Consider the following 12825-nt stretch of genomic DNA (forward strand, 5'->3'; position numbering starts at 1 on the left):
TTCTAACCATAAATAATGGCAGAACAATGATATTCACCCAATCTATTCTTCTTCTGTGCAGTCTTCTGTGAAATGATCAGCTGTGGTGGGATTTGTCAAATTACCCTGGTTGCCCTGACTCTCTTCCCTTGTGGCAAGCAGTGGTGTAACAAAGGCCCCCGCAGCCCATTCAGTGTGGGGGGGCCCCCAAGCTCCAGGGGGTCCCCTCAGCCCAGTGCTCTGGCCGGAGAGCTCCTGAGTGAGTCCGGGGGGGAGCCCTCCATGTAGTTTTTGGGAGGGGGAGGGGGCTCAAGTTTTGTTAAGGCTCTGGTGGCAAGAGGTAGCCGTTGCTGTTCTACACTTTTTTCTTATTATGAAATGTATTCAGGTGAATTAAACCCTACCCAAAGGCAAGCGCTATAAAGAGAACCGGAAGACAGGCAGTGGGCGCTAAACAAGGAGTGATGTGGCTTGCATGAGGAGTCCACCTTTTCAGATTCGTAAGAATTCATTCGTCTGCTAATTTATTCAGAAAGACCACCCATCACAGAGATACACTGATGACCCCGCATCCCTCAGCAAAGATAACTATTTTCATCATAAAAGTACCTTTCAAGCACAACACAGTCCCATCCCAAAAAAAGGAGCACACCATGTACCACAGATTTTTATTTTTGCCTCTTCTGTAGAGTCCCCCCCCACACACACACACACCTTCTCTGTAATGTCTGCATTTAAGCCTCTACCGTCTGTTTAACACCACTGTGTGCGCAGCATCAGTCGCTCCATGGGTTATCTCATTAAAATGCCAATATTTTTGCAGCATGGATCCTCGCGCGGCGTGTTACTCGGGGAGACGGGTATTTCTTCTTCCATCTCTATTTTGCCTGAGCAGTGTTCCTCCGCACCATGCCTGCTGTGTCAGCAGCTTTTGTGGTTTCTTCTGCGGCTTCGACGGTTCAGCCTTTTGCTCCAAAGGGGCCTTTAATAATGCAGCAGTGTTTTCATAAGACAGCACTGAATTCAAGCGCGCGCACTGGAAGGCTAAATAATGATCCCTCCGGTTTGAGCTGAACCCTTATGTAACCATCTGTGGATATTCCTGCTCTCTGATTGGCTGGCGAAACCTGCGAGCCAAACACTAGGGCCTATCCCCGCCTGTAAGTTATTCTAACAAGGCATTCACAAAAAGTGACTTTGCTTCCGTAAATCTATGTACTCGTGCAATGCTGAGCCACATTCATGTAATATTGTGTCCGAGGGAACCCCGCTCCAGCAGGGAGGTTTTGGCATTCCACGGTGCCAAAGCCCTAAAAAATTAGAACTAGAAAATCTTACCATCAACCTTTCTCCCGCCATTCTCACTCTGGAAATAGAGATTTTTCCTGCCAAGGTGTGGAAATGCATCTCTGTGCATGGTAGGAAGGACACCCTTAAAATTTGTTGGGACATTAGGTAAGTGGTGGATCAAGGATTTTTTCGAATGTGCCATTGCATAAATAACATTCCTACATGTGCATTTGTATTCAGTGCAACACTACATATTTGCCAATGCCTCTGAATAGTTCCAGATGCTAATTCACATACTTTTTCCAGATGCATGCCTGAAAACCTGTGGGACACAGGTTTCCAGGATTTCTGACATCAGTGAATTGGCAAAGGATTCCAGAAGTATTCCCAAAGACCTGTGGCCCACATGTTTTCGGAAGTACTTCTGGAAACCATTGGCAAGTCACTAAAGTCGCAAATCTGCCCCTATGCAAGAGAAAGTGAAATATACTCTATGGTCCACGGCACTTTCGTCCACAGTGCCCTGTTCGCCACCCTACCTGCACCATGGAATCCTCCACAGATGTAGAGCTTTCCGTCCACTGCCCCGGCGTTGCTGGAATTGCTCCGTAATGAAAGTAGAGGGAAGGGCATTGGTGGCCCAGCTCTCCAAAAATCCCCGTCAGCATTGTAGATTTCCACAGCATCGAGACATATCCGAGACTGGCCCCGGTCTGGGCCGTGACAACCGATCCCACCTGAAATGAAAATAAGCATTAGTAGGTTCTTGGAGAAAGCATGCATAATCTCTAGGATGGAGGGCACAAGACAGGGCCCGGATCTGGGGGGGTTCTTCTTGTTTACCACCCTGAGAAAGTAGGGACCTCTTTTTAGGTTTCTCTTCTGGCAATGTCTTCTTACATATCCAATCCAGTGGCCATTCTCTTTTAGTTAACCAGCCCTTCTGCATTTTCCTATAATCTTCATTGTTGTTAAAACAATGGTAAATTTAAAAGTTCTGAATTAAATAAAATTCAAATGTTTAGGCTCTTGAATCATTTGAGAGTACACCATGGTGTAGAAAGGTGACTTCAAAATGGCGGATGGTTGGCAAGATGGAGGGAAGGTGGGGGTTTTTAAAACTGATGAGGTCACTACTATATATTTAATGTATGCTCGAAAATCATTATTGCTGCTGGGGGACTCCTTTGCAAAAATGTTTTTTAAAAATCGGTATTGCAGTAGGGTGGGGATGCTGGCCGAGTTCTTGCAGTCACATGCTACTTGTGTTCAACCCAACAGAACACGATACACACCAACTACAGTATCAATGGGGCTAAGCTATAGTACTTTTGTGTCAAAAACACTATTATGTGTGTCACACAGCAAAAAGTGCTGAACAATGATACCTGACTAGTACACTAAACATCACAAGAACACAAAAGTCACTGTGCCACTTGTGCTTTGCTATTTATGTGCTACACAATACTATTTTGAGTTACTTATAGTGTGTTAGACTGTTCCACTTCTGTGTTAGATGACAGAAGGCTAGGCCTGGGCAGAACTTGTGGAGTTTCACTCTGCAGAATTCCACTGAGTTACATAAAAACTCTGACAGATTTTGCGGAATTTGCAGAGCAGGCGGAATTAGGGCACGTCGCACTGCTTGTGCCGATTTGTGGCACCGGAAGCTTGTTCTGCAGTGTAAAATCAGCACAAATGGCACCACACAGTGCACCAGAGGGCACTGCTTCTTTCCGCACCCTGAGTGGATTTTCTACTTGATTGGCAGCTTTCTCAAACATGAACGGTTGCGACTGCCCTTGTTGAAAAATCTCACCGGGAGGCGTTCTAGCAGCCAAAAATTGAGCTAGGAGACCCAAATTCTTGCTCGCACTCGCCAACTTAACGGAAGCAAGCCATGCACAAGAAAAACATGGGCAAAACTTCGCAAAATCTGCTGGCAGAGCGGAATTTTTCACCCACCCCTACAGAATACAGCACCGAACGGCTGAGTTATCTTTCTGGGATTGTAGTGTCCATACACAGTTTATTTGAAGAATTGTGTTTAAAAGAAAATAAACAATGCTACATTGTAATTCCACGTGTCAGCAATGTTTACGCAGGAGTCAATAGGAAACATTGTAATCTTTATTCTGCTCAATGGAATCGTCGGGGGATCAGCGTTCCAAATTGGCTACATTAATAGTTTGGTGAAATATCGTTTTCAAACAAACTAGTGACATCAAATTGCTCGAATAAATTTGTTTTTATTTTCAGGGTGTGATTTGATTGAGTATGAGTGCATTTAGATACACTGGCAAATTACTTTGTACAGCCCTAAACCAAAAATAGAACTCACTGGAGTATTATTATAACTACATGTGTTCAGCTATGGTCTTGTCACCCCTCATCACCGCAGTTTGATATGTATCATTTCTGACAGCCTAGTGCTTATCTTATTAGGGTATAATTACCATGCACTTGTAGAAGCAAGCGCCACTGCAGAGCTTTGTGAATGATCATCAGTATGAATCCATCTTTATCCATAGGGTGGCTTCATACCTAAAGCTAGACATCACACTGCACCTCTCTTTAAAAAAGTTTTTTTTTCCAAAAGTGCATCAGTGCAGAACAGGCTTGGAAGCTTATCTGACTATTCCCACCCCGGATGACTGACTGTGCATTCTTTCTTGCGTAAATTACCAGCTGTTATCCTTTGGGAGTCAGGAAGGAGAGGCATGGCATACATTCACCAAAATACCAGGGGTAGGGGAAGCGATATCACACACCCTTTGACATTAGTGACATCAAAAAATGTGGTATGATATGATCCTTGGATCTTTATCTTCCCAGGAAGTGATGTCACATGACCTCAACCCCAATGACATCACAATAATTGACATCATGGCCGATCCATAAGAACTTTATCATTAAGAGATATATATATATGGGTGCCTACATGATTTTTAAAGTAGTTGGTGTTATAGTTGACCTGTGTTAAAAATGGGGTCTCTAGTTGGCAGTGGTTGGCACCCTGTGCAAGGAGGGACCTCACTCTAGTCAGGGTAAGGGAGTCACACAGCTAAGATAACCCCTGCCTACCCCCTTGGTACCATGAAGTGCGACTTTGAGAACAGCAATAAAGTCAGCAGTATATTTGTGTATTGTATCTTTGCTTCAAGGATGTCTCACATTTTCTCTGTGAGACGATCGTGCCACCTGCTCATTAGATGCGTTTCACTGAAAGTTACTATTTTCTGGAACATGTCTGCACCCCATAGATTTGTATGAGGAGAAACAAGTATATAAACCATTCGGTTTCGCATGGATTTTAGCATTTTAGCAACAGGACATTTTGGCTGAGAACTCTGATCGGTTGAAATGACAATTGTTTCTTTATTGCTATTTATATATTAAACATAAATTAGACTTTCGGTTTCCCGACCTGTAGAGTTTTATTGTAACAATCATATGCACTCACTCATTCAACCTCACTCGTGAACTCACTCTTACTCTCACTTGCTGTCACTCATTCTTACTCTGATTCATCCATTCTCACACACTCACATTCACTTGTAATCACTCTTTCTCTCACTCCCTCATTCTCACTCCCACTTGCTTACACTCACATTCGTGTCTATTCTCACTCAATCGGACCTTATCACTCAGTCACATGCAATTGCACTCACTATCACTCTCACTCATTTTCACTTATTCTCACTCATTCTCACTCACACTCTTTAATACTTCCTGACACTCATTGGTATTCCTTTTCACTCACCCACTCTGACTCACTCGCAGACACTCTCAGTCACTGAAGCTCACTCTGACATATTTGTGCAATATAACAGAGTATTATTCACTCTTAGTATAATCATAAAATGAGTAGAAAATATGGAAGGCGTGCCCCTAATGCCCATAGGGCGAAACGTCCATAAAGTTCCTGGTACTGATTTTGCCACCTCTGAGGCAAGTGGTTGCAAAGACAATGCCAAGGGCCACGAGGGAGAAGCCAGCCTGGCAAGAATCCCAAAACAGCATCGATGCCAGGAGGGGCCATCTCAGCTTGGTAGATGATTATGAAGTTGTTGTCGAATCTGGGGGGTCAGCACCAGAGACACAGCTGCAACAGTTCACGCCTGAAGCCTTCAAAGACGACAAGACGTCACTGTGTTTGTAAATAGAAAAGAGATGTACAACAAATTACACAATACTTCAACTCAGCTTGTTTTTTTCAAAATGTAAACTTGATATGGATTGTAGTTCTGTAAAGTGAGCAGAACTGCCCCCTGCCTTGAAAATACTAAACCCAATGTATACAATATACAATTAAATGACTTTAGAACTTGCATGCGAGTGTAACTGATGGAGATCCTGATGCGCTCTTAAATCAGGTGACAACGAAGCAAGATTTACACATTCAGCAAGGCTGGCACTGAACAAACCAAACTACACAGATTATCTCATGGACATTGTGATCTTCACAAAACGCATGTTTTTTTTAGGGTGAGGCAGAACAGGAGTGCAGGTGATGCAACTGAGGCCTGGATAACATTTAAAATAATCCATTGTAATTTCTGAAACTTTGTTATGTGAAATTTCTGAAATTACACCATTACATCTGGACACAACACAAAATGAGCAGTTGTTCACCGTGTTTTTGTGCATTTATTTAGAGCAAAATGCATTCTTATGTCAAAAATTGACACAAGGGTGCATTTCGTGCTAAATATAGTGCTAAATGAAGGATTTGCATTTCCCATAATTACACATAATTTCGTGTATTTTAGTGAAATTTTGCATAATTCCACAAACTCAAACTAGACATATCCTATATCCCTAGTGTAAATAGGACATAAATGCTTAATGGGCATGGACGTTCAGTTCTGGCAGTCAAGCCTTTTTCTACATCACCCCTAAAGTGTGAACATCCTGCCTCAATACATAAGAGTCTCCTCCTCACTTCTTGAATTCTGGAACAAGCTGAAGACCTAGCTTTTCAAGTAGTCCCTCCTGTCCCTTGGTGTCTCTAGACTCACATATACCAGGATACTTCCCAGTGATTGTGCGCTCTTCACATTAACATAACATAATAGGGTCTTTTATGCGAATAATGGCAGGCCCAGACATGGAAACCGATGACGGCCCTGATGCACAGGGAGCAAATTAACCACCCTTCAAGGTAATTTTTTTACTCTGAAACAACCTCCCTGCCACCACCCACGAGTATGCCGAGCAGCCCAAAAAATCTGGGAGCACGTCTGCCATTCATCTATGCCTTGAGTGCATTATCCACCCTAGTGAATGTACCTATGGCGCAGCAGTTCCAACTAGGCCAGACAAGATTTCTGCATATAATTGGTAGGGGGGAGCACTCTGAATATTGAACCCACAGAATCGGTGGGACAGAATATCAAGGAAAAATATTGAAAAAAAAACTGACAGATATGAAAGTCTAGATTTTCTATACCGAACTCCACATATATGTACCTTTGTGGTACACAAATCTTTGTGGTACACAAATCTTCAAGGAAAGTAAATGTGAAGTGAGCAATAGTAAATGTATACTTCCCTGTGTGCACATGCCTTTCAAAATTGTGCACCTCAATCTTCTGTCCTATATATTCTTAGATGTCAATTTTGTGGGTGTCGTACATTCAGTAATATACCTGGTTTGTGGGGTGTTTCGAGTGGGGGAGTAGAGGTCAAGGCCTCTGTTGACCTTGCAGGCTGGTGGGCTGCCCACAAGGGTCTAAAATGCCCCCCTAAGTATTGAAAAATATCCTGATGTTCCATAAGTTAGCACCAATAGAAGCAATTTATTCAGAAATTGTTATCAAGCGCATCTCTAACATGAAGTTCTGTCAAGCTGTAATGTTTTAGATACAGTCACAGAATCATGGGTGACTCACTAGTTTTTCTTTTGAAATATGAAGTCTTGAATCAAACAGTTTCGTCCAGCTTCCCTGATTTGGAGTTTGGTGAAAGTCTAGAACAGCTAGAGTTGGGGATAGGCAGATGTTTAAAGACATGAGCAAAGTGGGTTATTTGCACACGGCCCCCACCTTGTCAGGGGCCCCGATGAAAGTGACCTTTATTTCTGTTTTACTACTGTCTGTACTATTCCTCGAACTAAAGCCCTCTACTTTTGACTGTCTTTCTACCCAGTGTCCTCTTGAGGGTTTTTTGGGTCCTGGGAAAGACATATTTCAGCTGTTTTTGTATGACCCTGTTAAAGTTTAACCTACAGTTCAGTATTGTTTGACATTGTGTGGGTTTGAATTACAAGGACATAGGTAATAAAATTGGAACTTGTTGCATAATAGGGTCCCTAAATTATGTCTTGTCCAGGCTGTCCAAAATCCTTAAGATGACACTACATCAAGGCACAAAATGATTTTGAATTTTTTAAGGTGAATATTGGTATAAAAAAAACCAGACTTCCTGGGAAGAGTCACTTTGAAGATTTTCTTTACCGAAGCGGCAGAATAACTAGCCACACCTGTGGAATGCAGATATATATATATATATATATATATATATATATATATATATATATATCTTCATTTAAAAAACATAAAAAACAAAGGTTACAGGGACATTATTGTTAGGCTCACATTTGAAACGTACAAAACCATAGAAATTCACCAGTTATAGTTATAGTTACCTCAAGTAACTATAACTCGTGCCCTAAGGAAACTATAACTCGCCATGCACAGTTTTTTCATAAAATATTTTATTGCAAATATTACATTGGTGTTATCAATGATGGTATCAAAGATGTCATGAGTATTGTAATTTGCGGGTTAATTAGCAGGGCAGGGGCGCAAGTTAGAGTTATCTTAGGACACAAGATATAGTTACTTGAGGTAAATCTAACTATGACTGGTGAATTTTTATGGTTTTGTATGTTTAAAATGTGAGCCTAACTATAACAAACATGTAACCTTTGTTTTTTTAAGCGAATGTCTATGTTTTTGTTTATTCTATTTTCTAACTATAACGTCTCTGTAACCTTTGTTTTTTTCAGTGAATTTCTATTTGTTTTTAACGTGTAGTAATTTTCATTACTACATGTTAACCCAATCACCGCCACGCATGGCCTTGCCCGCAGCCAGGCTCTGAGGCCAACCTCCTATAAGCACCGAACCTTACACCGTGCATGGCTTTCACCCGTGCGCAGCTTAGGTTGCCCGCAAGGCCTAGCCTGCAGCCAGACCCTGCGGCCAAACCTCTCCTATACTCCCAACCCCATGTTGTGCACAGCCCTTCGGCCGTGCATGGCAGGAGTTGGCCACAGCCTCTCTGGGTGTGAGAATAGGTGTGATGGGGTGTACTGGGGGTGAAAGAGGCAGTGAGAGTGTGTGTCTGGGTGCGGTGTGAGAGTGCATACATCAGTGGCTTGGTGGGTGCATCAGTGTGTGTATGGGTATGTGTGTGTGGGAGTATGAGTGGGTCTGTGAGTGAGTGCGTAACTATGTAAGACGGTCTATGAGTGGGTGCACGAGGGTCTGTGAGTGGGTGCGTGAGTGCCTTAGTGGGTCTGTGAGGTGGTGTGTAAGTGTCGGAGTGGGTGTGTGAGTGGGAAAAAGATTGATAGAGAGAGAGAGAAAGAGAGAGAGAAAGAGAGTGAGAGGGAGGGAGATAGAGAGTTTTTTTAGGCTTTGATATATGATATACTTAGAATTAGATATTTCTGGACAATCTGAAAAGAAAAATTTATTTGCAATTTAAAGAGAGTAAGATCACCTTTCTGAATGAGCCTTAACATTTGTAGTAAAAAAAAAAGGAGAGAAACGAGTCCAGCTGGACTCAAACCTTCAATGCTCAGTGTGAAGGTCTGTGAGTTATTCCGTTTTTTTCTTGTTAAAGCCTTTTTTATCCCTTTATGGGCTATCTGGGACAGCAAGGGAGCCCTCAAGGGCTCCCTGTGGTCCCTACATGATTTTTATAATTTTGTTTTCTAATAATAAGCCCTTTACCGGCTATCTGGGACCGCAGGGGAAGCCCCATTGTTTCAGCAACCAAGGAGCTGCTTTAAGCAGCAGCTCGGCCGTTGCTGAAGCAAACCTTTCATCTCTGTTCCCTGCATGCATACCTTCATGCAGGGAACAGAGATGAAAGCCCCACTTTCTGATAGCAGGACCTGCTTGACAGGCACACTGTCAGAAACTGAAGTGTTTGCTATGGCTTGGCTGCAGCTTCAGAGCTGCAGCCAAGCCACAGCAAATAGCTATGTCCTGAGGGTGGGCACCCCAAGACATAGCAGGAGCCGGCCCTGGATGGTGGTGGTCCCTAAGGCCATAAGTGGCTCCTCAAGGGGGATCCGCGGCCCCTTTCCAACGTGGATATAGCTGAGGGGAGGTAGTGGTACCCAGGGCTTGGTGGTCCAAAACGAACAACCTATCATTATTTAGTATTTGCCCCAGGAAGGTGGTGATCCCCCAGGCTGGGGGGGCCCAAGCAGCCCCCCCACATCCAATTTCTATAATGCCTTGGAAGTAGTGGTCCCCTGGTTGCAGGGGGGCCACGTGGGCTTCTGCACATATTTAATTAATCGCCCCGGGGAGGTGTTGGTCCCCAGGCTGTGGGGGAGGCCATTGGGCCTCCCTATATGTAAAGTATTTTTTTCCTAGTGTGTGGTGGTTCCGGGGGCGCAGAGGGACTGTGCGACCCCCGCACATATTTAATTAATCGCCCCAGGGAGGTGTTGGTCCCCGGGGCTGTGGGGGAGGCCCACATACTAAAAGCATTTTGCCCTGGACAGTGGTGATCCCTGGGGCGCGAGGCCCCCCTGCACATATTTAGCTAATCACACCAGGGAGGTGGTTGTCCTCAAGGCTGTGGGGGAGGCCAATGGGCCTCCCCCACATAATTTAAATAAAGTCCTGGGAAAGTGGTGGTTCCCGGAGCTACGGGTGGGGCCCGGGTGCCCCCCCCCCATTAGAAATTAACATTGTCCCTGGGACTTGACCCACTCAGGGGTTTGACAAAAATAAAGCGTGGGAGCCCGGCGCTTTATTTTAAAAAAAAGATTTCACCAGAGTCGTCGATCCTCCACAAATCTCAGAAAAAAATTACAAATAATGCTTTTTTAGCCCTGGGGGTCCCTCTGGGACCCTACCGCCAGCCCCTTTTCTTTATTTTTAACTTTTTTTGTTGGATGTGGGACTCGACTGAAGCCGTGTCTCATCATGGCTGACAACACTTCTTTGTTGAAGTGTTGTCAACCAATCAGATCTCAGCACAAGATTGGGAGGGGTTGCGAATCCTTTGCTTCCCTGGATATACAAATTTTGATTTTCCTTAATTTCTCTAAAACTACTGAATGGATTTACACCAAATAACAAAAAGGGCTCTTTCTGGACCAAGAGCTGCCTTTTGCATTAGGTGTAATTCCGTCCAGTGGTTTTGGCACTGTCATTGTTAAATTTTTCCTATGGGAATTAACATTGGAAACGCTCTAAATTTCACCCCTCCTTTATCTTGGCGCCCGCTTCAAGAATCACCCCAAAACTTTCCAGACAGCATATCACGGGACTGTCGAATTTTTTGGGAAATTTTCATGAAGATTCGTCAAGGGGCGCCAACGATATAGGCAAGCAAAAAACAGCTTTTTCTATGGAAACTAGGTCCTAACTATAACTACCTAGAGGTGACCGTCACTAGGTAATATATAAATATATATAGGGTTTCCTCCTCCACAGGTTTTCCAGGGTTTTACAATGTTTTAAATTCCTTAGGTCGAGCGAGCAAGCGCGCTGACCTGTTGTGATCTATCTGTGGGCTTTTAACCACGCCCATCACTATTACTCGCTTGTGGGCTTGCCTTTCAAAAATCCTTTGTTATCGTTGGTAAATGTTGTACATTTGTCCCTCCTTTGGGGCAGTTTTGTTACCGCCTTGGCCATCGACCCTGTTACATGGATAATTGCACTTTTGCCAATACGTTTGACTGCGTGCAGACTTCTTTTTCCTTCTGTGTCTCTCTGGGCTCATGGCACTTTGAATCAGCACCCTTATGTCAACTGTTTTACTTTTTGTTTTATATGGCTAGAAAAGCCCAGGTAGGAATTTACAACGCAAATAGCTCTAACTCAAGCAAACACGAGACCCATTGCATTGCAAATGCTTGTTTTTGTGATGGTTGCTATATTAGACGGCGCCAGTTTTCAGGTTCCAGTGAAAAACTATTTCTGTACATCTTGTCACAAATCCTTAAAAACAGTGGAGCATCTGAAGTTAATTTGCTAGCTTGCCTTTCTCTACCAAAGAGTTTGCTTGAAGTCACTCTCAACACAGTTACAATTTGACAGGAGACTTGCAGCACTGTTTTTTACGCTGGAAACCCTAATAAAGTTTATTGATCTATGGTGAGAATGTAGGAAAAAAATAGCAAAAAGAGTACAAGAAAGGGATGGTTTAAGCATCACAAAACTTCATGATTTAGGCAGCGATGATTTAAACTGTCATTTTGTCAATGTTTAAAACGACTTATATTGAAAAACGATCAGGTTAACCACAGATCAATTAAAGGCAGCCTTATCTGACCCATGCAGGTTTTTTTTTTAAATCACGTCTTTCTCTGTGTCTCGTTGTTTCATGAAAAATAAGCCCTGGTCCCCAAACTGAGTGTGAGTGCTGCCCACCTGGCTTGGAAGAAGTGTGATACCAGCTTGGGAGATCAAAGATGCCAATGTTGAGTAGGATCGACTGGGCTATCTTCAAAGATTATGTGAAGCGAGGCCGAAGGCATGTGGCCTACTTAATTCAGATTGATGAAGCTGAGTGTGTTTTGTGCTCAAACCTTGAAACCTCTTTAGAATAAGAGAAAAGGACTTGTGCACTGAGGAGAAAGTTTTACATTATTTATAAGGACTGCAAATAAGATGTGCCTTTGGTTAAATGTTGTTCTGCAGTAGTCAAAAACTTGATAAATTGCAGAACTTAAAAGGACCATGCGGTGAATGAGGTCACAATAGGCAAAAATAAACCAAGCAGGCATCGCTGAACAAAGGAACATTCTAGAATGTCTACTGTTGGTGATTGTTAGGGATGCAGAGAACTGCTCCTTTCCTGTACATTGGATATATATCTGTTCAAGTATCAATGTATAAAAGATACATAGGTGTAATCCATTAAATAATACATTGTTTTCATTTAATATGTTCTCTTATTTTTGTTTTAGCTGCATAAAATGTGAACACCAATAGCTCTATGGGTTGTTCACCTTAAAAAAACGTTACCTCTTAAAAATAACAGATTATAAAATACATATTTCTTGGAATGATAGTTTGAAGGCAGGAGGGAAGGAGGGCCACTGTCAACTGCATCTGAGAGCCCCACAAAATGACATTCAGAAAAGTGAATTAAGAGAGAGATTTATAATTTTAAGGTAATTTTTATTTCATTTTTGAGTAATTTTAGAGAGTGAACCTATTGTGAAGGAGTGGACTGTACTCCAAAGAATTTTCTCAAACTGATGCAAAATAATGAATTATGAAAGCACTTCTGTCCTGATTGCTTAGTTAAAATACTCTACATAATCATGTAATTCATTTGTAGTAGTGATAA

General features: G+C 42.8%; 1 protein-coding gene across 1 annotated transcript in view; it reads right to left on the bottom strand.

Annotated features, from left to right (window-relative positions):
* The window catches only part of KBTBD12 (kelch repeat and BTB domain containing 12), a 441296-nt gene that overhangs the window by 179124 nt on the left and 249347 nt on the right, over nt 1-12825 (bottom strand). The window contains exon 5 of the mRNA XM_069206255.1: nt 1809-2006. Within this exon, the coding sequence (XP_069062356.1) occupies nt 1809-2006 (198 nt within the window). The remainder of the gene's footprint in view (nt 1-1808; nt 2007-12825) is intronic.

Source organism: Pleurodeles waltl, chromosome 9 (assembly GCF_031143425.1).
Source record: "Pleurodeles waltl isolate 20211129_DDA chromosome 9, aPleWal1.hap1.20221129, whole genome shotgun sequence".
Lineage (NCBI taxonomy): Eukaryota > Metazoa > Chordata > Amphibia > Caudata > Salamandridae > Pleurodeles > Pleurodeles waltl.